At 32.8% G+C, this 13,581-nt stretch overlaps 1 protein-coding gene and 1 long non-coding RNA gene across 3 annotated transcripts; both read left to right on the top strand.

The window, feature by feature from the left end:
* The first annotated feature begins 1,002 nt into the window (after positions 1-1,002).
* On the top strand, positions 1,003-2,946 carry LOC111010349 (uncharacterized). Of its 2 annotated transcripts, XR_002601345.2 has the most exons (4): positions 1,006-1,378; positions 1,493-1,523; positions 1,605-1,694; positions 2,508-2,946. It is a non-coding gene; the product is annotated as an uncharacterized LOC111010349 (long non-coding RNA). The 2 variants fall into 2 exon arrangements; XR_015788711.1 differs by having other exon boundaries at positions 1,003-1,523.
* Positions 2,947-6,616: 3,670 nt separating this feature from the next.
* G18F (autophagy 18 F-like protein) lies at positions 6,617-12,197 on the top strand. The gene is made up of 7 exons (XM_022283823.2): positions 6,617-7,714; positions 8,565-9,029; positions 9,132-9,566; positions 9,818-10,054; positions 10,140-10,958; positions 11,046-11,209; positions 11,491-12,197. Exons 1-7 carry the CDS (start codon positions 7,439-7,441, stop codon positions 11,816-11,818), a joined length of 2,724 nt encoding a protein of 907 aa, XP_022139515.1. The 5' UTR covers positions 6,617-7,438; the 3' UTR covers positions 11,819-12,197.
* Positions 12,198-13,581: the final 1,384 nt, after the last annotated feature.

Below are 13,581 nucleotides of genomic sequence, written 5' to 3'. Positions count from 1 at the left end.
AGCAAAAAATTCCTACTATTCTTCCTCCCAAGTTCGAGAACCCAAGACTAAAAGAATAATCTCTCAATTTCTTCAAATCAACCGTTCAAATCAAAGTTTTTATTCATATTATATATATATATATATATATTGCTTTTACAAAATGTACTTGAGAAAATATTACACGAAACAAATGGGAGTGGGAAGAGAAGAGAGAGAAGTTTGAGAATTTGATTTCAAAAAAAAAAAAAAGTTTGAGAATGCAAGGGAGAAGAGAAGAGAGAAGAGAGCATCATAATTTCGTTAACTCATCAGAATATCAGTATAACTTCAAAACTAATCAAAACCCTACAATTTTCAACCAAAAATATAAAAACTTATAAATTTATCAATCCATAACAGAAAGCAAAAAAGAAAATAAGAGCAAAAATCCAAACTCGATTGGTAAAACAATAGAGAACATACCTCGTTTAAACGGTTGAAAATGTATTCAACCTTCAAAATGAAGGTTAAAGTTAAATGATCAAAACCAATAACTAGCTAAACAATCTTTAACTTTTTTGAATTTTGGTGTGCTTCATAAAATAGAACATTCACGTTCAGGATTTTTGTTCACTGAAATATTAATGGAAAGTTAAAATTGGTGAGCACAAATTACTTTTGTAGGAAGAAGTTGGTGAGATAAATTCTGAAATTTAATATACTTTAACGAAGTTAATTGGTTACTCGGTTTTTTTATGGGGCATTAGATGTGCTTTTTTCTATAAAATTTAGGCGAAAATTTTTTAACTTACTCAAAATGAAGGTAATACCGTAAATTCATCAAGCTAACGTGTCAGAAAAAGCTAATTTGAGTTAAAAAAAATTGTTTTTTGAAAAGATGGATCATCAAATTGAAAATTATTTCAAGCCATTTGAGTCCATTTCTCCAATTGGTTTCATTTAAACAAGGGTTTAAACTTTAAATTATAATTGTCCATTCATCGTAAAACACTTTTTTTCTTATCAGAAAAAAACATTTTTAAATTTGGGTCAATTTTCATTCATCAACGTCTTTGACTCTTTGCCACTGTAGGCGGAAATCGGGCGAGTGTTCCATATGTTGTTTATATCTCCAAAATCCGTAGGAAAACGGAATGCGCCACTGAATAGAAATTTCGACAGTGGCCCGTGTTCTATCTTTGAACCATTTGAGCTTCAATGAGTTATCTTCTTGGTGTTTCAGTCAGTGGGTTTTATTCTAGGGATATGTTTGATTGAATGCTGCGTCGTACGATTACGAATTTTGTTTGATTCTGTTTATCTTTTGATTTCTTCGAAATTTTCAATTGCCTTCACTCCCAATTCTACTCTTGAAGAAGGAAAAGAATTCCGATGCATGTGTACTAGACGAGAAACGGTGCTTGTTACTTTTCCTAATTTCTAATTTTCTGTTATCCTTTCTCATGTTGCTGATTGCTAGGAAATAATCTCCATCCAGTGATATGGTTGATGGATTCTAATACTTTTGCAGGTTACTGTTTACTAATGTCCGGAATGAAGATGTGAGTGATTGTGTTGTAGTTGAACCCCAAATTGGTTTATATTCTCTAGTAGTTACATTGAATCCCCCATTTACTTTGTAGATCAATGTTGATGGCTCTCCATTTGTTGTTGCTGGTGGAATCGATGTTATAATCCGTGTTATTGATGCTGCCACTGAAAGATAATACAAGGTATCATCATATAAACCACCTAGGACTTCAAATTATGATACACTCTTTGCTGTGATTGATCATGTGACATCTAGAGTTTAGTTGGAAGCTATCTAAAGATCTCACTATTAGTTTGTTTCAAAGATTTGATCGGTTTTGGTGAATAGATTTTAGCCTTTGCGCTTTTCCTTTCAAGTTAGTTCAGAGCTCATTTTAGCCATCTAGAACATGTACAGAGAGATACTTTACCAAAGCTCATTTTGCATTCAATTATTAACTAGTTGATTATCTGTTAGTTTAGTATTATCTGGTGATTTCTAGCAGAAGGAAATGAACTAACCTGCTTATGAAGTGGAAATTTTCTATTATAACACTTACATGTTGCTGAATTAGACAGGAAAAGTGGGAATTAGTCCCTTCTTTCACCCTTTGAGTCCTATAAAGAACCAACCAGTTTTTCCAACCCCTTTTTGTTTGAAACAAAACAAGCAGAGAAAGCCATATCTTTATAAACAAATCAGTTGGCTGGTCACAACTTATGCCACAGTAAAAAGATGTTCTTAGATTGGAACCTTGCTTTCAACAAGTGCATGATTTGTCATCAAACCAGTTGATTTGTTTTCTGGATTAGATTTTAAATTATTCCCCCAATGCAACTTGTAGTTTGTGCAAGTTGAGGTTTGGAGAAAATCCAAAGTTAGGAATTGTTTGGCCAAAGAGGAAAAAAAAAAAAGGGTGAGAGAGAGTTTAGAAGAAAACTCTAGGAATTTGTACTCATATTTTGAAGTTTGATTGGCATAACAATCACTTACTGAGAACAGAGAATATTTACAGGCCTTTTTTGGAGTGGGAACAAAACAAGTACTGTCTACCTCTAATCTTTATCCTTCACAACTGATAGTGATAGATTGCTGTCAAATCCCAACTCATTGTGGATCCTCTTTTTGAAGGTTTCAACTGGTCTCTTCAATATTTGCTTTTTGGAGTTGAAAGGAAAAAGAATAGCGATTACATCATCTTATCAATTTCATACCTGGTTTCCATTTCATTCTGAAGCCTGCTTTTCGTTTCATCCTGACCCTCAACTTTTAAGTGTCTCTTTTAGTTTCTGAACTTTTAAACGTTCAACTTTAGTCTCTAAATATAAAAGTCATTTTAGTCCATGTTGTCAGATATTGTCCACTCAGATACAAACAAGTGGATTATGTCAGCTTTTTATATAGTATTTTATTTGAAGTTAATAGTAAGGACAAATAGTTGTTTTGTTTATAAAGGATATATATGGGATTAAAATGGAATATTTAAAAGTAAAATAGATAAAATAGGATCTAAGCTCATCTTAAATGGTTTTGATGTTAATGTATTCTTTCTTGTTTTAAGCGAAAGATTCAAACCACTTGGTTGATTTCTTTTTTCAATTTTGAATTAGCTATTTTATAAAATAAAATTGAATTGGTGATGTAAGTGAGCATATCACTATCTATATGATTTATGTTGGAGCAAATACATAACGTCCAATGTAACTGTGGACTCGCCAACTAGTTGAGATGTATATCTACATCAAAATGTTAAATGTTCGACTCTTTACTCTATTGTGTTGAACTAAAAAGATTAAAAAATAAATCAGTGTAATAATTGTTAGTTGATAAAGAAATTTTCATCGAGCATCAAATATCAGGATGATGAATTCACGATGAAAACAAAAGTTGTATAAACATTCTTAAAATGGAGGCTTAATTGATGAAGGCAAATGGTGAAAGTAAAGAGAAACCATATAATATAATAAACATTTTCATCTAGAAAATAACAAACATAACATGTTATGTAGAGAGAGAAAATAGAAAGTTTTTAATGTCTCAACAAATATTCTTGAGCGTTTGTTTGGATGATGGGAAAAAGGAAAGGAAAAAGAAAGGGAAATTGATATTGAGATCACATGTGAAGATGATAAAGTCACGCAACTGTGAGTTGTGACTTTCAACTCCACTTTTCCTCTTTATCTTTTCGCAACTAATTGGGCTCTTATTTAATGGCCCAATTTCTCTTCCTTATTGGGCTTCGCTCGGCCCATTATGAATGTGTGACCAATCTAGCAAAACCGAACTTTTTATGTTTGTGTCTATTTAGTCTTTCAACTTCAAAAATTCTAAATTTCGTTTTTTAACTTTTAATTTTGATTTTAATAAATTTTTATTATTGATATGATTATTTAAATATTAACGTGGCACATGAACTAATGAACTTAGTGATTAAATGCACTACTTTATTTTATCCAATTTTGTTTAATCTCTAATTTTAGAGTTTAGTGATTAAATGAACAAAAATATCAAAGTTTATTGGCTAAATTTGTAAATATAGCTTGAAGTAAAATACATGGTAGCAAGTAATTATTAAGACTACGATCCATCGATAAAAGTTAGGTTAAATTACAGGCTTAATTCCTTAACTTTCAAGATTGTGTCTAATAACTAGTTCATTGTATTATTATTTATTATTATTATTTTTTAAATAGTTTATTGTATTTTAAAGTGTTTAATAGATCTCTAAAATTTTAATATTGTTTCTAATATGTCATTGAATTTTAAAAAATTATAGAACATGAATTCACCAACACAAAAATTGAAAATCAAATGACTTTTTGAACTTCAAGGACCAAATAACGTAACAATTAGTGATGAGTATGATTATAATACATCAATATATGAATTAAAAAATATTAAACAAATTATTGGTTATATAATTGTTTAACCAAACCAATATCTTTAACAAAGTTTGAGATTAAGCAACTTTCCATATACATTTGTCCATAAAACTTTATATAAAATTTATTTTAGTTAAATTTTAAAATTTTATATACACGTCTATTCTAAGTAATTTACAATAGTCTTAAGGAAGAGATTAATATATACTATATTTTGTAACTGACTTTAATATTAATTGGAACAAATAGCTATAAAAAGTCATACCAAGATATTCAGTCAAAAAAATTGGCTCATCCAATATGTCCAATTGCCCATAAATTAACCAAATTTGTTAACTATACACAAAACTTTTTTTTCTATATATAATACAAAATTATATTGTTCCACTGAATAATTAGTAATTATATATTAAACCAAATTTAGGATAAAGAAAAATACCAACTATATATGAACTATGACCTTTATGTCCTTTGCTAAATTAATGAGTACATTCAAATATCTATATATATTTGAAACAAGATATTATGAATTACTTTATTATTATTTTTTTCCTTTAATATAGATGCATATTTTGTCCATTTATGTGTGTATATGGACAATAATTTAAAGCCTTAAAACTAAATGGGTTGGAGGTATATGACAAAGCTAAGGACTGAAACAAAATTAATTACAGAAGTTCAAAAACTAGCTAGCGCTTCCGAAGCCTCCGCCAGCCATTCCTCTAAGCAAATCGCATGTTGTTGATTCAATGATGCTCTTCGCACCAAAATGTGAGCAACTTCATTTCCATCTCACTTCGTGAACCTGTAAGTTTGTAAAAACAATAAGTGTGTAAATATTTTTTACTTTATTATTATTATTACGTTTGAAATATTTTATTAAGTTAATAAAAACAACAACATTTTAATCGGAGATATATGTTAATTACTGAACTAGATTTGACTAGTAATTATATTAGAATCATTCAAATGACTGAAATTAAATTGCCTCAAAATAATTTGGTAGGATTTCTTTTTAAAAACTATTTTTTAAAACATATTTTAAAATCTTATTAAATTAAGGAGAGATTGACATTTTCTTTAGTTATGGGAAAGAAAAATGTTGACTTGTGCCAAAAGAAATGATTTTGGATACGTTTTGTAGATTATTGTCTTACATATTTGACCTATTGATTTTTCTTAAAGCAAATTTACATTATAAAGGAAAACAGAAAAAAAAAACATTTGAATCTCCCTTCAAAAAATTAATACATAACCAGTCAAATTATGTTAAGATATGATTGGATTTCGATTTGATTCTTCTACCAAACTAAAATGTGATGTTGAATTTGTATATGCAAATCTCCAACTAAATTTACTATTCTTGAAAATCAATTTTAATTGATACTTAATTTGACATCGTTGTAGCTTCTAAAATAATTGAGTTCAATGGTAGTTTTTAAAAAGTTAGTCACACCATTAATATTTTGTAAATTTCAATTTTAAAATAAAAAAATTTAATATTAAATTTGATAAATTGATATTAAATTGCTGTGACTTAGCTTGACTAAAATAGACATAATATTTTACTTGTACATCTAGTTGCGTTAATATTTAATTTCCTTTATAAAAAATTGGTTTTATCCAAAAAAAAAACCTAAAACTTTATAAGTTAATTATTTAAAAATTCATATAATATAAATTATAAATTATATTTTATCTATTAAATTATTTGATAAAACATTTAAAAATTATTTAAATTAAAAAAAATTGACAGAGATGAGATACATTGTCAATCACATTGTTTCAAAATTTTCGTCGTAGATAATGATATGGAAAGATAAAATGAAAAAATTCACTAGATTTTCAATAAAACTAAAATTTAAAACTTATATCAACGTAATTAATTCTAAAAATAATATTTAAACTAATAAATAATGAGTTTTATCGAATAATAAAAATAAAAATAGTTACATGGTAATCAAAACGAACATAAGTATTCAATCAAATTAAATAATTCAATTCGATTTTATTTAGCTATAGATTTTCTTAATATTTCTAGATCATAGATTCGAATCCTATCGGTTTACAATAATATGAATATAATATGAATATGACGATAAAACTGTTTTAAAAAAACTAATTTTCAAAAGATTACAGAGTTGATTTAAATTAGTTAGTTCGAACAGAAAATAAATAAATAAATAGTGTAAATATTAGTTCACAGTGCCTTCCAATTTCCATTGATTAGAATCTGTGGGAGTCTGCTGTTTCTCTCCCTAAAATTTAGAATTTTAGAGAGAGAGATTTTGACAGCCTTGAGAAGAGGAAGAGACGTGGGAATTGCAATTGGTTATCGAGAAATTCAATTCATAATTCCCGAAGCACAGCAGAAGAAAAGAAACCCAACCCAAGTCCTGATTTTGTAATTAATATATATATATGTAGTTTTGGAGAGAGAGAGTCGCTTTTATTTGCCGAAACAAAGATTACTTCTTCTTCTTCGTTATCCAAATACCCAAATCCGCGTTCTTCCCTTTATTTTCTCCATTCGGATCTCTCCCGGTGATTTCTGGGCTGTATTCCGTTTTCAAATCCGTCTTCTACCCAATCCCCTGTGGCCTGTGCTGTGTTGGATGGATTGATTGATTGATTTCATTGTTTTAATATTTGGGATTCTTTTTAAATTCTAGCTTCCGCTTCCTTTTTGGGTTTATTTGTTTATTTTTAATTCTTTCGGCAAAGTTAAAAAAGAGAGAGTTCAAAAGCTTGTTTCAGGAAAGAAAAAGGGTGCTTCGAATTTTGGTTTTTTGGATTCCCTTTTGTGGGGTATTGAAGAGATTGTATATTGGTGTGCACCGTTTTCGTTGCTTTTGGTTTTTTGCGTAAAACTTGGGGTGGTGCAAAATGACTCACGATCGAATTTGAAACCGTCTGTATTGATTTGGAGGCGTCGGATGATTGCCGATGATTGCCGATGATTGAAGAAGCAGATGGAGACAGTTGGAAACTGAATGAAATTTAGAGGGGCTGTTTCTTGCCTTTTGGTAATTTCTGGGGCTTGCAGAAGAAACAGCCTGGGGTTATGATTAGAGTAGAATTTGGAGAATTGGTGATTCTTGTGTTTTGGGCATTGGGTATTTTGCTTACTTTGATTCTGGGGATGAGGAATGATGGAGCTTTGAAACAACAGGGAACCGTAGCCCGCTCTGGGCGGGCTCACGAGTTCATATCAAGTTCATTTCGTGCCTTTTCTAGTTACATGAAGATTGTATCTGCTGGTGCTTCTACTGTGGCGCGGTCTGCTGCATCAGTGGCATCGTCTTTGGTTGATAAGGATGAAGAAGCGAATGGCTTTCAGGTATGTGCTGAACTTGAATGAACTTCAAATACTTGGGATTTTGATGTGTTTCTGGCTCTGTTTATTATGTTTTTTGGAACAATGATGATACCTGCTGAACCCATTTGGATTTTGTGTTTTAGTCTATTTTTGTTATTGAGAGGGCTTTATTTGGTGGAATTGCCTAATATGCTAATGCATGTTTAGAAGGGTACAAGGTTTTGGTTGCCATTTATTTGAATACAAGGTTTTGGTTGCCATTTATTTGAAGAATGATATAAAAGAGTTTGTTATCTTGCATGAATGCGGCATACATTTGGAAAGGCATGCTACCATCGTACTTGGGATGCTGGACTTTTTCCAACACTTGCTGCTCACCTCCATAATTGCTTTGTTTTGTGGAATATATCTTTATTGTGAGCGTTGTATCGTAACATTGTTGTACTGTATTTGATTTTGAGAATTTATTGGAATGCAACTCTCCATGTTCATGATGGCCCAGAATTGGGGAATTCTTCATTTCACGATGTCCAATTTTTTCTCATAGTTGATCATTGAGCAAGGGGAAAAAGTTTGATTGGTTTTACCCTTCTTTTACTGGCAAGGGAAGTAGCGCTTGTGAAATTATTCAGTTTTCCCATCCTCATTTGATGAATGATCTATGGGTTTTGTTTTTGTATTGACTACAATGGAGTTGTAAATCGATGAATTTTCAGTATCACTAGATATTTCCGAAATCCTTTAATTTTCATTTTGGTTTTTCCTTGTTAATCTTTATCTGTATAATGTTAACACCCTTTCATTTTACTTGTGTTTTTCTCGTAATAAATGTGAGATGATTAATTCATAATTCTGTTGTTATATGGTAAAGGTGAATTGGGCTGGATTTGACAAGTTAGAGTGGGACGACAATGTCATTCGACGGGTTCTTCTGTTGAGTTTCCGTTCTGGTTTCCAGGTCTGGGATGTTGAGGAAGCAAATAGTGTCCAAGACCTGGTTTCTCGTTATGATGGTTCTGTTTCAAATATGCAAGTGCTGCCAAGACCAATACCATCAATGAGATCAGGAGATAAGTTTGCTGAAAGCAGGCCATTGCTGGTGCTTTCTGCTTATGGTTCCATTGCTGCTGCTTGTGACATTCAGGATCGGTTAGCCACTTCTGGCAATGCAGCCATCCCAAAGTGCCAGGAACTAGTGGATGGAAGTTTTATGCCTACTTTTGTTAGGTTTTATTCCTTGAAATCTCAAACTTATTTTCACGAGCTCAAATTTAGATCAGTTGTATATTCTGTGAGATGCAGTCCCCTGGTTGTTGCCATTTCTCTGGCAAATCAGGTATGTTTGCTTATATAAATAGGATGCAGTCTTATTATTTGTTATTTTAAAGCATTAAATAATTGTAGTCTGCATAATAATTTTGAGTCCTTTGTATGGCAGATACACTGCATCAATGCTACAACTTTGGAGAAGGAACATATCATTCTTACTAATCCTGTCGTTTCGGGTTTTCCTGGATCTGGAGGTGGGATAGGTTATGGACCCCTTGCAGTGGGACCCAGATGGCTGGCTTATAGTGGAAGTCCGATCATGGTTTCAAATACCGGGCGAGTGAGTCCACAACATTTAAAACATTCTGCTAGTTTTTCTCATTCTTCTTCAAATGGGAGTTTAGTTGCTCACTATGCAAAGGAATCAAGTAAGCAAATTGCGGCAGGCATTGTCACCCTTGGAGACAAGGGTATCAAGAAGCTATCGAGGTATTACTCGGACCTCTTACCCGAAAGCAACAATTCTCTTCAATCAGGTGCTCAGGGTTTGAAGGGCATTGGGGCTCTTAATGGCCAAGTGACAGATGCGGATAGCATTGGAATGGTTTGTATTAATTTTTAGTTTGTTTCTTCCTACCTCGTCTATTTTCTGCCTTCATATTTTGATGTGTTTTTTTAGTACAATGATCTCTCTCTTTTTGCTTTAATTTAATTGTTTGATGATAGATGATTCTTTATTTTTCTTTGATTAGGTTTTAATTATGCAGTTGAACTGATTCAGCTAAAAATTAAAAAAAAAAACTTCTCTTTTTGCGGATGCTTTACCACGTTCTCACTTTTACATTTTGTTATCAGGTTATTGTCAAAGATATCATTAGCAAAGTTATAATCACCCAGTTCAAGGCACATAAGAGCCCGATTTCTGCTTTATGCTTTGATCCAAGCGGCACCATCTTGGTGACGGCTTCTGTTCACGGTCATAACATAAATGTTTTCAAAATCATGCCAAGTTCAAGTTTAAATTCATCTGCTTCTGGTACTGGTGCATCTTCTATCCATCTATACCGTCTCCAACGTGGTTTCACTAATGCAGTAAGAGCAATGCATCTCTATTTCCTTGTTGGACCATCACAGCATGGATTACTTTTATAATTGTATTTCTGGATGTATTTGTCAGGTCATACAAGACATCAGTTTCAGCTATGATAGCAACTGGATCATGATTAGTTCCTCTAGAGGGACAAGCCATCTCTTTGCCATAAACCCTGCTGGAGGACAAGTGAATTTCCCATCTGCAGATGCTAATTTTATTATCAGAAATGGTGGGTCGGGAGTTCCTGCCAGACAAACCCTTCGGCGGGTTGATTCTGGTTTACACATGCCTAGTAAACAGGACCCATGTGCTACTGGAGTTCCGGTCACACTTTTTGCTGTTAGTAGAATTCATCATGGAAGTAATGGCTGGCGAGGCACTGTAAGTAGTGCTGCAGCTGCTGCAACTGGTAGAATGGGTACTGTTTCAGGAGCTATTGCTTCAGCTTTCCACGACTGCAGGGTAAACGCTTTGCATATCGACAATGGATCTTCTGAGGCTAGGTACCACATATTAGTGTTTTCTCCAACTGGTAGTATGATACAATATGCATTGCGAGTTGGTTTAGACTCAACCGAAGTTTTGCCAAGATCTAGCACCGCTCTTGAGTCTGTTCCCGAGTCGGATGGTAGACTTGTAGTTGAAGCTATCCAGAAATGGAATATATCCCAGAAACAAAACCGGAAGGCTCAAGATAATAGCATTGACATATACGGTGACAATGGAGGTTTAGAATGCAATAAAAATTATTGTGGAGAAATTAATGGAAATCCTATTTATCTTGGAGCAAGTGACACTGTATTGAAGGCAAAGGCTTGCAGGGAGGAACTACACCACTTCTATATTTCAGAAGCGGAACTGCAGATGCAAGCTGCCCGTTCTCCGCTGTGGACAAAACCTGAGGTATCAGCTGTTTGACTTGTGTCTTTAAGAAGTAGGCCTGTTTTGTTTGAGATTTACATGTCTGCTTTATTTGTTATCGATGGTCAGATATATTTTCAAGCAATGGCAAGAGATGGTGTCAAAGGTGACGAAATTGGCAGTCTTGGTGAAATTGAGATCGAAAGGATCCCAACCCGTATGATTGAGGCTAGGTCGAAAGACCTGGTTCCTGTTTTTGACTATCTTCAGTTACCCAAAATCTCACAGACAAGGTGAGCTAAATTATATAATTTCTTATGCTTCGTAATTTGGATTTTGACTCTTAGGAAGCAGAAAGATCCTGCTGAAAAGGGCATTCATGATAAAGAATCTATAGGGGGTTATACTTGTATAAAATTCTACTATGTCCATGTCCATAATCTTTTACTTTTCAATAACCGACTCGTTCAGACTTTGTGGAAGAGGAACATTGTTGCTAATTATGCTTGCTATTATTTACACACGACACGATTATTTTTGTTGTTTTTCATCAAATAATTCCTCTCAAACTCAGGTATTTAGACAACAACAGTGAGCCGTTGCTGCACCAGAAGTTGTCTGTCCTCGTTGAAAATGGGAGGCAATCATTGGGGAACAATGCGGGTCCCCACGACTCTATTATCGGTAACGAACAGGCAGGAACTGGTAGGCATGGTTGCAAGATGGTGACAGAATCTAAGGGCATTGTAAATGACGAGAGCCCAAACTCAGAAACTCAGCTCAATAATGTAAATAATTGTACAGAGAGCTTAAGAATGGAGTCTCCACACAAGTCTGTAAATAACCAAGAAAGTGGCCCCAAGGTGGTGAATCTTTTTGAAGACACAGATGATGAGTTTTGATTAGAGGTAAATAATTCTACAAACCTTGGTAAACTCTCATCTCTTTAGTTAATACTCTGTCCTGCTGATGAAGTGTTGGTTCATAACAATGGTAACTTTATCATCACTCTGGTTTGCAGTTTATTCTTTTATTTCTCCTGGAAGCTTTATTAATGGTGTATATGGGTGTAAGTGTAGAGAAGAGTTGAGATGGAGAAATATGTGGTTACAGTGTTTTAATGGAGTTTCATTTAATGGTCAACTTTGTAAATAACACAGCTAAATTATCTCTCCCAACTAGCAGTTTTATAATGTAAATAATAGAACTGCCTTCATAACTACTACTGACTTGATATGTAATTTATGAATCATTGAATGTGATTCACTGTGTTGCAGTGAACATGAGCATTTATGTTGTGTGGTTGATCTGCATTAGAGCTGTCTCATATTTTGTATGATTTGTCTTTATACTGAAACTTTTAGTTGAAATTTTTCCACCCGGGTCGAGTAGTTGCCTTGCGAGACTAGTTGAAGTGCCCTTAAGACTTAAGTTGGTTTGACCACTCGTAGATATTAAAAAAAGTTCTATTTTAGAAATTTAATTATGTTAATTCGGAGATGTTAATTTTTAGTTGCGTGTCTTCGTCCATCATAGGCTGACAACCTTAAACATGATGAGTCAAGACGCCAAGGATGTTCTACTAGGTTCCAAAAACAAATCGAGGGTTTTTGTTAACACCTCTTTTATCTTAAATCATTCAATTAGGGGTTTGTTTTCATGCCTTTTGGAAATCTTACTCTTACTATTAATAATTAATAATGAAAGGGCTTTCTTCCTCAATTTGTCTATAAAAAAAGGTCAGAATTTATATTGTGTAATTTTGATTTGAGATCAATGTCTTATCTAGTTGAGTTATGTTCATGTTGGCGTAATAAGAATTGCTGGTTTCCTCTATTTATTTTTAACTCATACAAAGCATTTTATCGTTGCTATTAACTTTTCAAACTAAATAACTCTAATTAGGAAGACAATTTGAGATATTGGACTCGTTCGAACCAAATCAAAGATATTGGACTCGTTGGAACCAAATGATAGTGGAAGTGGTTTCTCTTTTAAATGATAGCCTCTTCTTGGCATTTTGTTTCTTTGTTGGTAGGTCATCCGTTTGTAATCAACGTGCTGCTAGCTCAATTGTAACTATAAACTAGTTTGAAGAACAAGGTTGCAAAAAGCAACTTACAAAAGGAAAACACCCTTGAAACTTCAATCCAAATTAAACTTAACTATCTCTGAAGTCTTGGAAGTAGATAAATCCAAGCAAAATGTATTTTAAAGATGAATAATGCAATTATCTCTTCGTTAGATATGTAATACAAAAAATTCATAGAATAGAGTCACATACGAATTAAAAATTTGAAGGTTGGAATCTCTGATTTTTCTCTTTAGTTGAGCAAATCTTCATACTACCTCAATTCGAACCTAACTTTTTTCTCCCGTAAGAGTCTAAACCTTTTAATAATTTGTCGCTCACAAGAGGAATTCTTTAAAGATAATTTGAATGCACAAAACTTAGAGATATTAAAAAAAGAATGTCCAATTTGGCTTTTGTTTGTGAACTTGGATGGCTTGAGGAATCAAAATCAACTTCGTATCTATGAGCAAAGAGTGCTGATTTGGGGGTGTTTCATTTTTTTAGTAACATTCAATTTGGGAAAGATACAAATGTACAAGATACAACTATCATTTTCATAGTTCAAACACAAGACCAGGTCATTAAAAAAAA

This window comes from Momordica charantia (assembly GCF_013281855.1).
Source record: "Momordica charantia cultivar OHB3-1 chromosome 11 unlocalized genomic scaffold, Mcharantia_2.0 BLBB01000011.1, whole genome shotgun sequence".
Classification (NCBI taxonomy): domain Eukaryota; kingdom Viridiplantae; phylum Streptophyta; class Magnoliopsida; order Cucurbitales; family Cucurbitaceae; genus Momordica; species Momordica charantia.
The sequence above is the reverse complement of the archived record's forward strand: the minus strand, read 5'-3'. Positions and strand labels throughout refer to the sequence as shown.